This window comes from Aspergillus bombycis, assembly GCF_001792695.1.
Source record: "Aspergillus bombycis strain NRRL26010 chromosome Unknown contig00002, whole genome shotgun sequence".
In the NCBI taxonomy this organism is placed as follows: Eukaryota; Fungi; Ascomycota; class Eurotiomycetes; order Eurotiales; family Aspergillaceae; genus Aspergillus; species Aspergillus bombycis.
In genome coordinates, this window is record NW_019170004.1 from 161,080 (window position 1) to 177,910 (window position 16,831).

General features: G+C 49.2%; 5 protein-coding genes across 5 annotated transcripts; 2 read left to right on the forward strand and 3 right to left on the reverse strand.

Moving 5' to 3' along the window:
• Positions 1–983: 983 nt before the first annotated feature.
• ABOM_000472 (uncharacterized protein) lies at positions 984–1,496 on the forward strand (the record flags this gene model as incomplete). Its single annotated transcript, XM_022527602.1, has 3 exons — positions 984–1,064; positions 1,144–1,267; positions 1,414–1,496. 3 exons carry the CDS (start codon positions 984–986, stop codon positions 1,494–1,496), a joined length of 288 nt encoding a protein of 95 aa, XP_022394425.1.
• Positions 1,497–4,985: 3,489 nt separating this feature from the next.
• Positions 4,986–6,875, forward strand: btgE (putative cell wall glucanase (Scw11); the record flags this gene model as incomplete). The annotated part of the gene is made up of 3 exons (XM_022527603.1): positions 4,986–5,175; positions 5,238–5,905; positions 5,958–6,875. 3 exons carry the CDS (start codon positions 4,986–4,988, stop codon positions 6,873–6,875), a joined length of 1,776 nt encoding a protein of 591 aa, XP_022394426.1.
• Positions 6,876–7,800: 925 nt separating this feature from the next.
• On the reverse strand, positions 7,801–8,784 carry ABOM_000474 (uncharacterized protein; the record flags this gene model as incomplete). Its single annotated transcript, XM_022527604.1, has 1 exon — positions 7,801–8,784. One exon carries the CDS (start codon positions 8,782–8,784, stop codon positions 7,801–7,803), a length of 984 nt encoding a protein of 327 aa, XP_022394423.1.
• Positions 8,785–12,318: 3,534 nt separating this feature from the next.
• Positions 12,319–12,608, reverse strand: ABOM_000475 (uncharacterized protein; the record flags this gene model as incomplete). The annotated part of the gene is made up of 2 exons (XM_022527605.1): positions 12,319–12,417; positions 12,492–12,608. Coding segments are annotated over 2 exons (216 nt in total), but the record flags the coding sequence as incomplete, so codon positions are not given.
• A 1,467-nt stretch (positions 12,609–14,075) lies between these two features.
• On the reverse strand, positions 14,076–16,260 carry chs3 (putative chitin synthase activator (Chs3); the record flags this gene model as incomplete). Its single annotated transcript, XM_022527606.1, has 3 exons — positions 14,076–14,110; positions 14,175–14,387; positions 14,442–16,260. The coding sequence occupies 3 exons, from the start codon at positions 16,258–16,260 to the stop codon at positions 14,076–14,078; spliced, it is 2,067 nt and encodes a 688-aa protein (XP_022394421.1).
• Between the last annotated feature and the right edge of the window lie 571 nt (positions 16,261–16,831).

The window sequence follows — 16,831 nt, forward strand, 5'->3', positions numbered from 1 at the left end:
TCTTTAATAGTAGTCCTACCTAGTGTAGTTTAATGATCTAGTGGCATATTTAATCATGAATTGAGAATATGGTTAACGGACAAAGTGTTATTATTCATTATATATTCTAATTATGGAAAGAACCAGTTTAAACGTTCAATTCTACTAAAAAGCAAATTATGCCAATGGGAAATCTCCGAACTGCTGTATATTTTCAGGGCTATGATGTCATTTCCATAGAAAGGATACGAGCAACATCCCTACCAATTTATAGGGAGTAGTGCTATAACGCACATCTCCCCAACCTCAACTTATTCCAGGCCAAACCAAATAAATTAGAAAATATTTACACTATATCATTACACCTGCAAAAGAAGATAAACTAATCAGAAAAAGTTAAATAGTAATAAATATTCCTCGAACCACCCAATCCAACATGAACCCTACCGAAAGTAGCCACGGATCATGCCACCCGCCGCACCCTAATGAAACCAACCACACCACCACCCAAATGTCATACCACACACTGCAATCCTTTTCCACCGGCCGCGACCAATAATCACAAGCCCTATTGGACGCGCACCTACCAGTATAACGAATCCTCCCGATATCATATGCCCAATCTACTTCTCAGGTGTCCATAGAAAGTATACCGCCAGGAACCCGGGGGCTTGGTTCTCAGCCGCGGTTGGTAAGGTGATGCCATTCGGATCCGGAACAGCGTTGCGTCCATGGTGTTGAGATGTGGCATCATGAATGGTGAGAGGCTTGGGTGGTCGATGGATGGTGGACAGGTATGTTGGGTATATAAGGGGTTGGAGCATGGATGGGCTTGGTATCTATTCCTCCTCATCATCATCACAACATAACAAAGTGAGCCTTGAGATCTTACAGCGACTACTATCTTGTCCCTTACGCGGAAAATCTCCTGGGTTATTTGATTTGCCCTACCCTATCCTCTACTACCATCCACCGAATCCATCGGACAAAATCCACAAGACAACATGTCTAAAGCATCAGCAGCCGCTCGTCTCCAAAACGACTTTGGTGCAGACCTTTGGGTCAAGAACCAGGCTCAGGCTCGCGTATGTCTATTCTGATCCCGTCTATCTTCATTTATAGGCTTTTATTGAAGCCTCTAATAAATACTGACTCGATCTATAGCAAGCAACAGCCGGACGAGGCCTCTTTGCCGGCCTCCAAGACGTCAAGCACTACAACGTCGACAATGGATGGGCGAAGCGCTCAGCCGCCAACGAACAGCCAGGCCTTATAGGGCTTCTGTGGAGTAGGTTAGTATATCCTATTCCGGAATGGTAGTCGGTACAGTATACTACGCCGGAAACTCTCATCTCTCTTGAAATCTTCCAAACCCTCTATCTCTCCACTCTCCAGCTCGTGTGGCTTGTGTCGCTAATGGTTGGCTTGTTTTAGAATCACCGGTCTTGGCTATCGGTCTCCTAATCAATGAGGACTTGGAGTTTTCAGATTGGATTGGAGTTTTATCTTGGATTTGACGTGCTGGGTTTCTTTCATCGGTTGTGTTGCTTTTTGACTAGCGTGATGCATTTATGAGATATTAATTTGATAACCATTGTTTTGTGCTATGATGGCTTTGGAGGTAATTTTTAGGTCTTGTTTACTTCAGACCAGCGTCGTTTCAATACCTAGATGGTCCTAAGGGTGCTTGTCCCGCATTGGTTTATGCAGAGGTACTCGATAAGGATGTCTTGCCTTTGTTCAGAGATACATCCAGTGATTTACTAATCCAACCGGGGCAAATATGCACTCTAACCTTGGACTTTAATCGCCAATGACTACGAGATTTATCTATACTGCTGTTAATCTCAGCAAGCGAGCGAGAGAGGGAAAGAGATACTCTACATTAACTCACCGGCCCTCTCAGCACACAACAATAGAAGCCACCTCAAGTAGTCTTTTGCTCACTAAATCCAGCATCCATGACCCCCATAATATACACCAACCGACTCACCGTCAAGTCCTCCTACTTCACAGAAACTACCCTCGACCCTGCAAAAGCACACCTTAGCCCACAAGCCCTGCATCGAGCACTGTAATTCCAGCTCTTCATCTCCTAGTCCATCTACAGAATCAGATAAATCAAGAAAAAAGGAAGAAAAACGTAAGGAGGAGGAGGATCCCTCAAGGATTTCGGGGTACCTTTTGCTGGTTATGGATTATGTATTCGGTGGGCAAGTTTGGGGAGCTCTTTAGGTGGAGGGAGATGGGGGTTTTGGAGGATGGTCATGTTCTATTTTTTTATATAAAAAAAACAATAGCCTTTCTCAGCTTTGTAGATGCGGTGGTGGTGGTGGTGGTGTTGTTGTTGTTGTTGTTGTTGTTGGACATCGTAGTGAGTAGATGTGTTTTGGATAGATGCATGGATGTATGAATCATAGGGTTAATAGAGTTGTATATAGAGAGTATGAACGTGCTGTTATAATCAGCTTGGATATATGTCCCCATGTCACGTAAGGCTGGTTTGAAAGGTCTATCTATGCAAGGCTGTGGGATGGAATGTTGGCGACCGATCTGATCTGATAACGTGGATCAACATCGCTCACTGCCTCAACTACGTCAGCGGTATGTGCCATGTGCCAATCATCGCCGCATGGACTGGACGACATTCCATGTGCGGGGTAGGATTTCGATGCTGACTGTATCTCATGAACCGTCAGATGTTATCAAGACTGGAAGAATAGAATACTACTAGTATTAGATTCAGGGGTTACTTGATATCATGCCATTGATCAGGTAATAGGGCAACTTTCCCGATTGTAGGATACAATGGCGAATAATTGGGTCAGGAATTTAAACTATGCATGCTATTGAAGTATGTCTGGACCGTACCAGGAGAGAGGGAAAAGGGGGATGGATTTGATTATGTGTTCACCGGCCAGCACTGCCATCCGATCAACATAGGAGCGGAGAGGGAAGGATTGCTCTATTTCTAGTTGCGTTTTCTCTTCGTGTTGAGAGAGAATATACGTGGACCGTCCATCCTGCGCGGGACGGCGAACATCGATTTTATTTATCCTTCGTCGACCGCATGAAAAAAATAAAGAGAAACAGGCCGTGATATCCAGATCAGGGGCAACTGCACGAGGAGATCCATGACAGGACCGTTCTTGAGACTAGGCTGGACATTCTCCATAAGCCAAGTCCCTCTGCTGGCTTCTGACTGGTCATAAAACCAAGACTTGACTCAGTCTGGTCTCGGATTTGTCGGCATTTTCCGTAGCGATCAACCGCACTATCAAACGCGAGAAAAGGGAAGGTTTCTTCAGAATGAAATGAAGTGGTGCCAGCTGCCCCCCCCGGTGTTACTCCGGATTTTATCTTGAAAAGAAGAGGATGAAAAGAAAGAAGAAGGGATCGGCAGAAACAAGAAAAAAGACTCCATTTGGCAAGTGATCTGGAATTTGAGATCGACTGCTGGTGCTGCTTATGTGATCAGTCTAGCCTTTTTGATGTGTTTTTTTTTTTTGATTTTTACTTTTTCGCTCCAGTGTGAGCACACAACGGCCCCCGGCATTGATTAACGGGTGTACTCCTCTTCTCGGTTTCATCTATTTTACTATGCATGGCTGTACCCTGATGATGTCAGCTTACCCTCGGTTTCATCGTCAAATTGCCACTTCGGCAACGTGAGAAACAATTCTGGACATTCATGAACCACGTATAAAAATAACTGAGGCTGAGGGCCAACCCCCCCTGATCCATGAAATAAGTAATTCTGTACGTACCAGTTGGGTAATGCCTAAACATTATGGGGCCCGGAAATTAAAGCTCATGATGCAGTCCAATGAGAAGGCCGAATCAAGGAGGGATTGGCTTAAGTCCTTCCTGTTTCAGATGGACCCAAAGTTCGAGAGGCCCCACCTTGGCGGGGACGTTTGGTTCGATTCGTTCCTTGCAGTTGGCGGTCATTCAGTCTCTCTGCTGGATTCGATTCTGGGGTGTGTGTTTGCCTGGCATTGGATTCTTCCCTGGACAAATTACGGAAGAAATGCGATTGGATCGTAGATTGACTTTAGGTGGGTGACAGCCTCGACTGGAACTCGGGTCATTGATGGATGTCTTTCCCTAATTTCCCATTGCCGTGACACCTCCTATGTTTAGTATCTGTCTGGGTCACTTTTTCCTCAGTATCAAAGGAGGACTGAGATGACTTGGGGCAGCCACCCCCAAATCCCGCTGCGGCTGGCTGAATGGGCTGGCCCCATAAGGATACTGACTAACAGTAGTGTGTCTCAACGGTCGACAGGGACTGATGGGAGCCGTAGAAAGAAAGGCTGGAGTGAGACAAGGCAGTTCCAAGCTGAGTAAGTTGGCAGGAGGGACGCAATGGCCGCCTGCCACGAAGAGCAGCAGACCTGACCAGTCCTCTGTTTCCCAAAGAGAAAACAACGCCTAGTAAAAAAACACAATTCATTCAGGAATTAGTACTAGCCTAAGTCTGGCTCACCAATCCGAGGGAATGACCTCCACTTCTACCCGAGCCGTGCGGACAACCACTGGACAACACAAACCGGGTCACCCTGACCATCAGGAACCGGGCCACCAATAGCGGACATTTGGTGCCTGACTAGTGGAAATTCACACCGCCAGCATGAATTGATTTCTGTCCGTCTTGGGAAATTTCTGGTGCCAAGTGGATGAGCCCCTTTTGCCTACGGTTGGCTAGACTCGTGGCGTTCTCTCCAGTCATGGTGAGCCCGTGCTGTGTCGCCCCCCCTGGTACAGTGACCTTTTTCTTCCCTTCCTTTCCCGTCGCTTTTGTTTTCGTTCTTTCCCTTCTTTCTCTCCTTCTCTTGTTCGGGTTCGTTCGAAGAATTTCTCTCCATCTATATCAAGTAGAAGAGGCCGTGTGCCCCCTCCCCTCCTTATCTTTCGGACCAACTTGTTTGACCACCGCTTCACTCTTTCAGCGGGCACTCATTCGTTATACCCAATTCCATCCTTGAATTTACATTCTATCCAACATGAGGGGTGCTTTCTTGGCCGCCGCGGCTGCCGTCGCCGGTACCGCGATGGCTGATGTCGCCCACATGCGTCGTCATGGCCATGAGTCTTTCCACCACAACCGCGCTTATCAGCCTGAGGTTCCCGCCGAGGGCGATGAGAACTGCGAATGCACCACCAAGGTCATCACCATCACTGGCCCTCCCACCCGTAAGTCACCCAGGTTGATGTCGTATGAATCCAGTGGGATTGGGACTAATCGTCATCCGCAGTGATCCCCATCAACACCCCGGCTCCTGAGCCCAGCAGCAGCAGCTCTGAGGTCCCCAGCGTTCCCAGCGTCCCCAGTGTCCCCAGCGGCGAGAGCAGCGTCGTGACCTCCGAGGCCGTCACCACCCTCCACTCCACCAGCACCGCCACCGTCACCGTGGTCACCACTCCTGGTGTTGATGCCACCGGTGTTGAAACCCCCACTGGCGGCGTCCCTGGCACCCCTGAGGCCTCCTCGCCGGCTGGAACCCCTGAAGCTTCTACTCCCGCCGTCCCTGCGACTTCCGAGTCCCCTCTCCCCACCCCTGGAGTGACCAGCTTCTCCTCCACCGGTATCTACACCATCCCCGCCACCACCGTCACCGTGCGAGACACCACCACCGTCTGCGGTGCTACTACCACTGAGCTGCCCAGCGGTTCTCACACCTTCGGTGGTGTGACCACTGTTGTCTCGACCGCGACCACCGTCACCTGCCCCGTTGCTACCGTTGAGCCCAGCGGTTCCACTGTCACCAGCAAGATCTACACCACCACCTATGTCTGCCCCAGCGCTGGTACCTACACCATTGCTCCCACCACCACTTACGTGCCCACCAGCACCGTCGTGGTCTACCCCACTCCTGCCACCATCACCCCTGGCACCTACACCCAGCCTGAGCAGACCGTGACTGTGACCCGCACCGACTACACCTACGTCTGCCCCTTCACTGGCAATGACCGAGCCCACCTCCACCCCCGTTGCTCCCCCCACCTCGGCTGTTCCTGTGACCACCACTGCTGCCCCCTCCACCACTTCCGCCGTCGCTTCCAGCAGCGCTAGCGCCAGCAGCTCTGCCACCCCTGTCCCCACCGGCGTCAGCGGCCAGCAGATGGGTATGACCTACTCTCCTTACACCAACGAGGGTGGCTGCCAGTCCAAGGACCAGGTCATCAAGGATATTGCCGTGATCAAGCAGAAGGGCTTCACCCACGTCCGTGTCTACTCCACTGACTGCAACGGTCTCGAGTACATCGGTGAGGCTGCCCGTCAGAACGGCCTCAAGTTGATCATTGGCGTCTTCATCTCCAGCACCGGTATCAGCGGTGCCCAGGAGCAGGTCACTGCCATCACCAAGTGGGCTCAGTGGGATCTGGTCACCCTTGTCGTCGTCGGTAACGAGGCCATCCAGAACGGTTACACCGATGCTTCCAGCCTCGCTGGCTTCATCTCCTCTTGCAAGTCCTCCTTCCAGGCCTCTGGCTACTCGGGTCAGGTCACCACCACCGAGCCCATCAACGTCTGGCAGCAGTCTGGCAGCGCTCTGTGCGGTGCCGTTGACATCCTTGGTGCTAACCTCCACCCCTTCTTCAACGCCGATGTTACCGCCGAACAGGCCGGTACCTTCGTCCGTGCCCAGATCAAGGACCTTGAGGCCGTCTGCAACAAGGACGTGATCAACCTTGAGACCGGCTGGCCCAGCCAGGGTAACGCCAACGGCAAGGCCGTCCCCGGTACCGCCCAGCAGGCCGCCGCTATCAAGGCTCTCGTTGAGGAGGTCGGCTCCCAGTCCGTTTTCTTCTCCTACTCCAACGACCTCTGGAAGGATGCCGGCGAGTTCGACGTCGAGCGCTACTGGGGTTGCATCACCCAGTTCAACTAAATGATCCCCTGGATGTCTATAGTTAAGGATATTTAAGGCTTGGAGTTTTTTTTCGTTCTGCCTGTCTCGGAAATACCGACAGCTTTTATTAACTTTTTTTTCTTCCCCATATACTTGAATTGAGTAGATATAACCTTCTATTTCATGTGTCGATCTCCTGGAGCATTCTGTTTTCTTTGTTTGTACATGTGCTAATCTATGATACGATCTGTAATTTTCTTCTGTGTAGCCCGTCGTTCTTTTGTAGGATTTTGCTCGAGTAATGTAGGGACCTGTGAATTACTAGATGTGGTTAGTTTTGCCGTGCTCGGCTTAGCGCCCCAATACACTGTCATGTAACCCTCTCCCTGATATAAAAGACCCGACCTCGCCTTTTCGACTTCTCTCCTTCTCTCCCTCCCTTCAACTCGGGTGTGTGCCACTCAGCGCGATTTCTCCAGCTAAATCGAGAGACTAATATAAAGTCGAATCTCTGTCAAAATGTGGGGGGAGAATTTGTGATCTTGGAACTGGACAACAGGATCGGATGATCTTTGCACTTGTCATGAGCATAGCAGAAGTGTATTTAGTCCGGAGTATTCGAGTCAGACAAGAAGAGGAAGAATTGCAGGTAGGCGGGATCTTGTTACGATAACTTATATCTTGAAATACAAGTCGCTATACTCGATCCAGCGTCGAGCGTCGAGTAAAAGCTAGCCTTAACTTTCCGAGTCCCTAACCTGCACGTGCAGTGTCTAGTCTTCACTTTCCAGAGAGCCCTAGCGTCCATCTGGCTAAACAGAAATATTCCTAAGTCTGATAAAGGGCAAGAAGCTACAGAAATAAGCACTGCTATTATAGGTATATCTACTAATAAAACTAAAGTATAGAGCTAGAGCAGTGAAACAGAGAGGAAGAACAGAACTAAAGAAGTGCGTTGTCACTGTCAGTAGTTAAATTCCGGAACCCAGTGTCTCCGTCCAATTTCCGCTAGTTCCTGTCCTGTAAGCACAATATCACCCCCTAAGTTGACTTGAACTCCAGTCGGAGGTTGGGGCCCGGCGAATGCGACGATAGGAAATCGAAGGGCCATCAGCGTGTTGGTAGGGTTTCTGTGATCCTGGAACTCGACCACAGGACCAGGATGATGGCGGATAATCTTGGCACTTGCTATAAGCATAGCAGAAGTGTGGTTGCTCTGGAGAATTCGAGCACGGAAAGGGGAAGACTGTATAATACTAATTTCGATCTCTTCAGGAAGTCTCTTGATCTTCGCTATGAGGCAAATCTTAAACAGCGAGCCATCATCCTCAACCCAGCGTCGAGCGTCGAGCAAAAGCTCGCGTTCACTTTCTGAATCCCCCACCTGGACACAGACTGTCCAGTCCTTCCTTCCCCGTGGGCGCCAAGCTCCATCTGGCTGCAGAGCAATATTGCCAAGTCTGACGGTGGGCGACAGGGTGGGGGTGCACGCGGTGTACATCAGGCCCTCAGCATTGAGCTTGAGGTCAATGAGGCTGTGGAGCTGAAGGGCGACATCTTCGTGGGCCTCATTGGGCATTCGAACACGGAGCAAGTGCTTCTCGAAGTTGTAAACGCAGTGTAGGCGTCTTGTTGTTGAAGATTGCTGTCCCTGGATCTGATGGAAGATGTCCTCACTGATGTCGCAGAACTCCCGGTACCCCGTCCGGCCAGCTTGGATATCGGCGTCTAGCTGGCGTTTAATGAGTTCGAAAGTCGGTTCTGGAGTAGGCATGCTATGTTGTTCGGTGGACTGGTCGGACGTGGTAGAAGTGGTTTCGTGAGGGGGGAAAAGGGAGTCAAGAACTGCAGAAGGAAATGACTGGGCGTCCATGATAAGGGAATCCGTTAGGAAGGTGCGTGAGTAGAGGAAGGTAAGAGCGTGTCGCAAAGTGCCTCGAACCGTCATAAGCCTACAGTGACGTTACAAAAATATTTGAACCCTTCTATTACACCGCCCGACATTTAGGCCAGGACAAAATTTGATATGGGGTATATACAGAGCATCTACCGAGGCCATATCTAGTATTTTGGTGATATTTATTAAGTTACTAGATTAGTATAAGCAGTGATTTTGGGGTATTACCTGGCTGTAGTTAACTATAAGTGGGCGGTGGATAACTAGCAGTCCTGTTCGGGTGCAGAATAACTACACATCTCGAAGCAATTACTACTCCTCCCGTTAATACTCCGAGTAAAAATTTCCCATACCCGCGAACACATGTTGATTGATGGGGTTTCCCACCGGGAACAGCCCCATCACAAGCATAGGTTTATCAACCAGGGTACAGTAATAAAGCTCCATATAGGAGCAATTTACTGGGATCCCCATTCCCAAGCCGCGACTCGTCTGTCAAAAAGGTTCGTTCCCCTATCGAACCAACCACTCTCGTCGATGTCGGAGTCATGCGAGAGGTCTAGCAAGACCCACCGCGTGGAATTGAGAAGTGAACAGTGGAACAATTCCTAAGCTATCTCAGATAACATATGCTGAGACTGAGCGTGTGATTCGCGGCCACACTGACGATTTTTCCCAATCTCCCCCGCTGGTCGCTTAAGTGTTTGGTTATTGAAGAGTCGATGCATGGAGAGAAGCATTTTAGATAAGTGGGCACAGAGCAATGGATTGATACTGCTAGGCTCCAACAAGTTAATAGAATATTGATTAAGTGACTCATTGAACGGGTCGACACTTGATGAGGTGATAGTTAGTCTCGGGAGGGAACTATCACTAAGCATCACTATATTTCCCATGGCGGTATAGATGCGGATAGAGAGCGAGCTAGCTAGCTCTATATCAAGAAAGGTACCTTCAATACCGGCAACGGCTATCCTACTTGCAAAATGCCTCCATCCGATCCTTCAGAGCCAGCGTCTAACGAACAGCGCAGGGACACATGAGACCAGGAGAGCGTCCCGCGCGTCTGCTTAGGAACGGCCCATGTTTAAGGCCGCATCTCGTACCCATAGAGAATATCTGATAAGGAGACATTAGATATCAGGTCATATATGGTTGGAAGTTAATCCGGGGGCCGCATCTGTAATATTGGCCATATCGATAGTCACCCCATCATAGAACGATAGACGGTAGTGGTTGCGAAATTCGTAGTATCCCTGATTACGATGTAGTTCTGTAGCTAACCACCCCCGGTCCGCTAAGGATGGTCTTTTGTTGGAGCTGGTGGGTCAGAAAACAGTTCACCTTCCTGGGGGATCCAATCCTGATCCTGATCCTGCGCTTCCCGTTCCTCCTAATATTATCCTTTGGGAGGACTTGCCTTAAGTCAGCTATGGTGATCCTTCTGTAGGTGATTGAACACCGGATAAGCTATGACTGGCCATGATCACTTGGTGTGCTTGAGATCAAAAGAATCAACTTCGTGGGTTGATATAGTCACCGCGGCAGTGGCGGGTGTTTGTTCTAGTCGGCTTTCCATTCCTCATCTGGGGCCTGAGCATGTAGAATCCAAGGCCCTGCTAACGGGTGTCATTTCTTATATGGAACATCCGAACTATATAACACAAAGTTAAAGCCGGAGTTCTTCTTTGGACAGAAAGGCTCTCGACCACGACGCATTGACTCCCTTTCGAACCAAAATGCATTATACGCGTATGCTCCAGGTACTATGATTAGCACTCCAGATGTCCGACATCGTATGCGGCGCCTTGACTTGCACCTAATGCTAATTGCATTTGTGTTAAGTAGGGAATATCTGTCGAAGGTTGTATAAGCATCTCCAGTACCTCCTGATTAACTCCGGAATGATAGAGCTTGCATTGAGTGTTGGATCTAGCCGCAGAACCATGGTTACTGATGGGTATGTATGGTTGATAGGAAGCCCTGGGCTCCCAACATAGTTTTCCTATGTAGCAGGCGATGTGTTAAATGTATGCGGCTGTATGATAGCCGAAGCACGAGTAAGTGCCTATCACCACCACGAAGGATTGTGGTGGCATCTCTTGCATCGTTCAGTGTACAACTGAATAGTGATTCGTTTCACCAAAGATGCGCATAGACCAAGGTGCGACACATGTACAAATTATATAGCCCACTGTAGTCATGGCGATATATAAAATGTGTATCAGTACGGAGTAGTAGTGTTGTAGCCGGTTGGTAGTTTCCTTTTGCCTCGTTCCCGGTTGTTTCTAGACACAAAAAGTCGAGGAACTCCGTCAAGGGATATCTAGGAGGTATTATAGGGCCTGCCTGAAAGGATCACGGATATTGACTATGTCGATGGCAGGGGTTGAACCGATCTACCCCCCTTGCAGCAAAGATAAGTAAATCGGAGATAACAGAGCGGCACAAATCGTGTTTCCGGGGTCACCTCTAGTCGCTTATGACGTGGCTAATATTTCTACCCAATATAGGAGCTATGAGTACGTTTTGGTCTCGTTTTAATCGAATCGTGAAAAGTAGCTTTCCGCAGGTGGTGCCCCTGGCCCCAATTATCCTTTCGAACTTTGCCATGTTTGGGCGCTTAAAGTCCCCCCCACCCTCCCCTCGAAAGGGGAAAGTATAGAGGGGTTCTAGTGGTCGCGCTAACCCTGGAGCTTTGGAATCGGGTTCCAGAGTCGTTCTCTTACTCTAGAGGGGCTAGATAGAGCATATACCTGCGGCTTTGAGACAGGTCTCAGTTGACTCTGAGACCGTGCTGGAGGCTAAATGCCACATGTGTTTCAGTCGATTCTCATCAAGTGAGGTCATGCCTGTGGTCCCTAAGCCAAAGTGCGATAGGTCTTCTAGTTGAGAGGATGCAGAGTGTCTGTGTGGATGATGATGATGATGTTTGGCTGGGGCAGAGCTGGCCCTGGGAGCGGTATTCTGTTGCATGAGCATGACATACACAAGCACATGTGCGTGTGCTACGCTCCTTCTGCAGATGGGATGCTTCTGCGTGGATGTTCAACTAAAGAAGAGAGGAGATAGTAGATAAAAGAGAGAGGAATATGTATGATGATAGTAGATGTAGATGACCCTGAGGTTGGGTCAAGGCGGTTGCTCTCGTTGTCTCAAGGAGTTTTCTTTGAAGAAGAGTTTGACGTGACTAGGTTCTGCGATCATTGAACAAAGAAAAAGGATTTCCAGCATCGCCAGGGCGATGGATTGTTATTATATGTGACGGCTGCATATGGATTCACATTCGGCCCATGTAGAATGAGGTAATATTCCCTGAATTCTATCGCACTCTGCATTCACAGCAAATCTGATAGGTTAAAGAAGGTATATATTGACAAGTATTAAGTAGTAAATACAAAGGTAATGGCCCCTGTTCAATTCAATTCAGCCATCCATCTCGATTCACATCCATTCTATAGGTCCGACGTATCTGTGCAAGCAAGGTTGTCCTTGTATGCGTTATTCACAATGTTTAATAAGGGTGTTGGCACGACTGTCAATTCAGGTATTAGTTCTCCTCCACATTCCATTCTTGCTCCTGACGTGATAGCATTGGCAACTTACGAAGTTATTTCCACACTTGAGAGGTGTGCAGCACGAGAAGGGCCCGGCGGTGCCATTGTTATTGCAGTAGTCGCCAACCTTCAATTTCCGACCATATTAGCATGCAAGCGCCGTGACAGGGGTTGGGTAAATCCAGTGAATGTAAAGAATACATTCAATGGCGATAGGACTAGGAGACATACACCCTGGCATGATGCCTGAATGTTAGCTTCAGCAGGTCTGGCCACAACGACACTGGCCATGAGAGCGAAAACAGCGAGGAAACGCATATTGAATCGATTGGGATGAAGTGGATAGATCGGTAGACAGATGGTTGGTATCTATTAATTGCGACAGCTGGTTAGCTTATTATCATCATTACCCGTTGGGTCATCATCCCTTGGGTCAAATTAGGGTTGGAGGAGGTTGGTTGGAATGAAGCAAACATACCAAACGAGCACGAGGCCGGAAAATCGTGCAAAGACTGACTCAATCTACAGGTCCAAATGAGAGGGAGGAAGGAAAGTCAAAACAAAAACCCCGGATAGGATCCGCCTTCTCTTTATACAAGGAGAAAAATTAATCCTCCATGGAGCGCAGCTGTGGAAACAGCCGCCAGCCTCTCCAACCGAATATATTTAGAAGCCTGCAGCCCCGAGGGGCGTGAAACGCGCGATCAACAACAACAACAACAACTCACTCCAAGGTTGCTGCAAGCCATTGGCCCGTGGGGCAAGGCCCAACTGGTTTCAGCAAGTGACAGCTCGCTCATCTCTATCTGCGGAGTCGATCTGCACCCTGAGGCCTAATAGTTCGCGAGGGTATTTCTTGGCATCGGCTGATTGTTACTGCGTCTGTCGGTGTGTGTAAGGGATGAGTCGGCCTCCATGGGGTAGGGATCGTCTATGAGAAAATCGAAAAATAGGGAAAGATGGACAGGAGTTCCAAGTCGCGGTCAATGCAGGTACACCGTGACCACCGTTATTATCTCAGGGGTTTTAGGAGGAACCGTTAGCATGTGGTTGGCTGATACATCCAAATGTTCAGTTGCTGGTTATTGCTGAGCTGCTAGGGATCCACTGCTTCAGGATCGTGACGTGACGTCTCAGTCCAGTGTGGACCGTCGGAAGATAATCTTAGCAACATTTCTGTTTGCTTTTGATCAATCATTGACGCTCTTCGGCCGGCTAGACTTTTGCGTGACGAATCCGAAACACTGCGCTGGATGACGTCACCGATTTTCGACACAGTCAAGCTTCAACCGCACTCATATCAACCCGACCTGTAGAGCTCAAAGGGAAGTATGTAAGGTAAGTCCGTAGAAAGAAACTGAACCGATTCATTAGTGTTTTGAATAGATCCAATACGCCGTCAAATAAACCACACGATGCGCAGATCGAGCAGTACGAAATATTGCAACAGGACGACTTTAGAGTAAATCCAGGACTCCCATATGTTCTGATGTCTCATAATGTAGTGAAGCGAACTTCTCATAGATGAACATGTAACATAGAATGGAACGCTATCGCGTACAAAAACATAAGCCGTTCCCAGAACAGTCGGACGGAACTATATACGAAGAGAAACCAATGCCAAAAGCTCATGGAGAATATGCAAAATTCGGTGAAAATCAAATAAAACATTGTCACAAGAGTGTCGCTGCCATTATGTATTATTCCAGTAAGTGTCGCGCGGTAAGAGGCGAGTTAAATGATATGCAATGCAGAACTCAATGTAAAGCTGTTTCGTAACGTGTCTCAAAAAATGCCAAATCGTTTTGTCTTTCCGCCTTCTGTTTCCCGTCCAATTAGCAACAAGCCCCGGTTTAAGTCGTCAAGATGAAATCGGGAACATACCCTTTTTGCCCTTTTGTCCACGGCTGTTCATAGCAGCTTGTGCTGGATCCACTCCATCTGAAGCAGCTCGGATGGCGGCAATCCGCTGCGTCGCTCGAGCATCGCCCTGGTCAGCCGCTTGTACGTACCAGACGTTGGCTGCCAGAATGTCACGACGACAGCCAATACCCATTTCGGTAAAATATCCCACCGCATACTGTGCTTTCGCCAGCCCTGGCACATGTGGCAATTAGTAACGGCTTTGAGCTTCAGTCCAACGCCACGTACCGGTTTCTGCTGCCCGCTTTGCCCATTCGTACGCCTCACCCTCATCTTTCTCCAGCACAGGCTCAGCACCAACCAAATACCATGCACAGAGAGCCATCATTGCCAATGGATGACCTGCCTGCGCAGCTCCGGTATAGAAGTGAATGCTCAGGGCGGGATCACGAGGGCAACTCAGTTTGCCATGCTCATAAGCATCCCCAAGGCGATAGTTTGCCTCGACGTGTCCCAAATCTGCCGACTTCGTAAAGAGCTGTGCTGCATAGGAAGGATCCGGGAAAACATCGTCACCGTATCCCTCTTCGTGCAGCAAACCCAGTTCATAAGGGGCAGAATTGTACTGTGAGTCGGCAGATTCTGTGGCACGTTTCATCCACTTGATGCCTTCTCGATACCGCTTGCCGAGGCCCATATCACCCGCCAGGCAAGCCTTTGCCATACGCATCATGGCACCCGGATGGTTTTTTGATGCGGCTTGACGATAAAATTGTTGGGCTTTCGCCGCTTCAACCCTGGTTCCCCACCCAAATTCGTAGCAGAGCGCCGTACGGTAACAGGCTTCAATATGACCGTGCTTGCTAGCCGCTATAAACAGGGGAAACGCCCGATCGTAGTCCTCCTTACCTTTACTGAACAGCCCCGATGCATAACCGTCAGCCAAGTAATATTGTGCAAATGGATAGCTGCGATCGGACAAGCGTTGCAGGATTGACTTGGCTTCTTTGAGTAGACTTGATCGAGTGATTTCCGGCTCCTTTCGACCATAGACGGCCGCCGCACCCGCTTCTAGTGCGTCATCCGGCATGTCCAACATGGCATTGACCATAAAAACAGCAAATTCATATTGAATCGCTGGGTTATCCGTCTTCTTGACATTGGCGAGATACATCTCAAAAGTTTGCTTATGGCTGAGCAAGGATGCATTGTTCCCGACAGATAAGCGGAGGTGTGCGTTACCAAGTTGCACTGGCGCAGGGCCTGGTTGAGGGTACGGCGTATTGAGGAGATCGACGAAGGATAGTGGTCGAACATCGGGTGATGCACTGGACGACGAGCGCGCGTGAAGATACGGAGACGCATGAGGAGACCCGTTCCGTCCCTCGAGGTCCGATCCGAAAGAGTACGTGGAGTGCGGTCTGCGAGGTTTGCCCACAGTGAGATGGCCAGTTGTGCTGACGAAATTCTCCGCTGATCCTGCCGCAGCTGCGGGAGCATATGGGCGGTGATGGTAGTGTAAAGGTTCATAGGTCTCTGGTTCATGAACCACACTATCCAAACTACCGCGCGATGAGGCATTCCGACTACCACTTGGCGCACCTTGATCCAATGACGAATCGCTTGTCTTTGCCACATTGGTCGGTTCGTCTTTGATCTGGGCATCTACGACCGACCAAGAGCCACTGCTGGCAGGCGTATGACGAATGGGTGCTCCACCAACATGTGTGGCAGCATACGAATCTCGTCGTGGCGGGAATTGAGCACTAGAACTTCTTGTATGCGTATGCGGTCTATCTTCAATTGACATGTGAGCGAACGCAGAGGTGGGTATAGGTGGTATATCGTAATCGTTCTCAGCTGCGGCATTCGGCACTTGCTGCTCTCTATCCCCGTCAACCCTCACAGAAGGAGCGAAGGGTTCCCGATTTCCAGGAGCAGCCGGGGGTGGTTTCCGCGAAATGCTCATGCTCAATGGCCGTTTGGAGATAGTTGGAGAGGTAAACTCATGATGAGGAGGGGGAGGAGGCGGAGAAGACCGAAGGTAAACCGGAGGAGGGGAAACCGGCTGAGGGTATTCACCTGTCACAGGACTAGCCATTTTCATGAGCAGCTGTATCACTGACTCTCACTAGGCCCTCTAGAGCTTTGCAGATATATACAATGCAGGCGTCCCGTACTCCTAATGTGACCGGCCCAATCGTCAGACACCGGGGAAGCAGAAATCTAAATACGGTGCATAAAGGCCGTCATCGAGAAGAAGAGCTATTATAGCAGTCAAGCAATTCAAAACCAGCCCAGAAGCGAAAGAAATTCAGGGTGCCGGCCGAAGGGTGGATGAGAGATATGTACCGTGGAGAACTGGAGGACGGCTGATGGGTCGACTGTAGAGGAGGTTGGGGTCCACTTGATAAACGTTAAATCAAACAAATTACTTTTTGGCAGCTATGAAGGTTGATGAAAGACAACCCACACCAGAAACTCCAGGGGATTAACAAAGAAGACTGAAACGAGAGAGAAGGAAGAAGAATAATGCAGACCAAGCGAAGGTGTTGAAGTAAAAAGAAAAAAAAATGAATAGATGTCAGAGGGAAAGAGAAAGTTCGATTGCTTTTGTCAATGGCGGAGATGCCTTTCGGGATGATCCTAAAAGAAACTTAGTATGTGTTAGCTTGAAT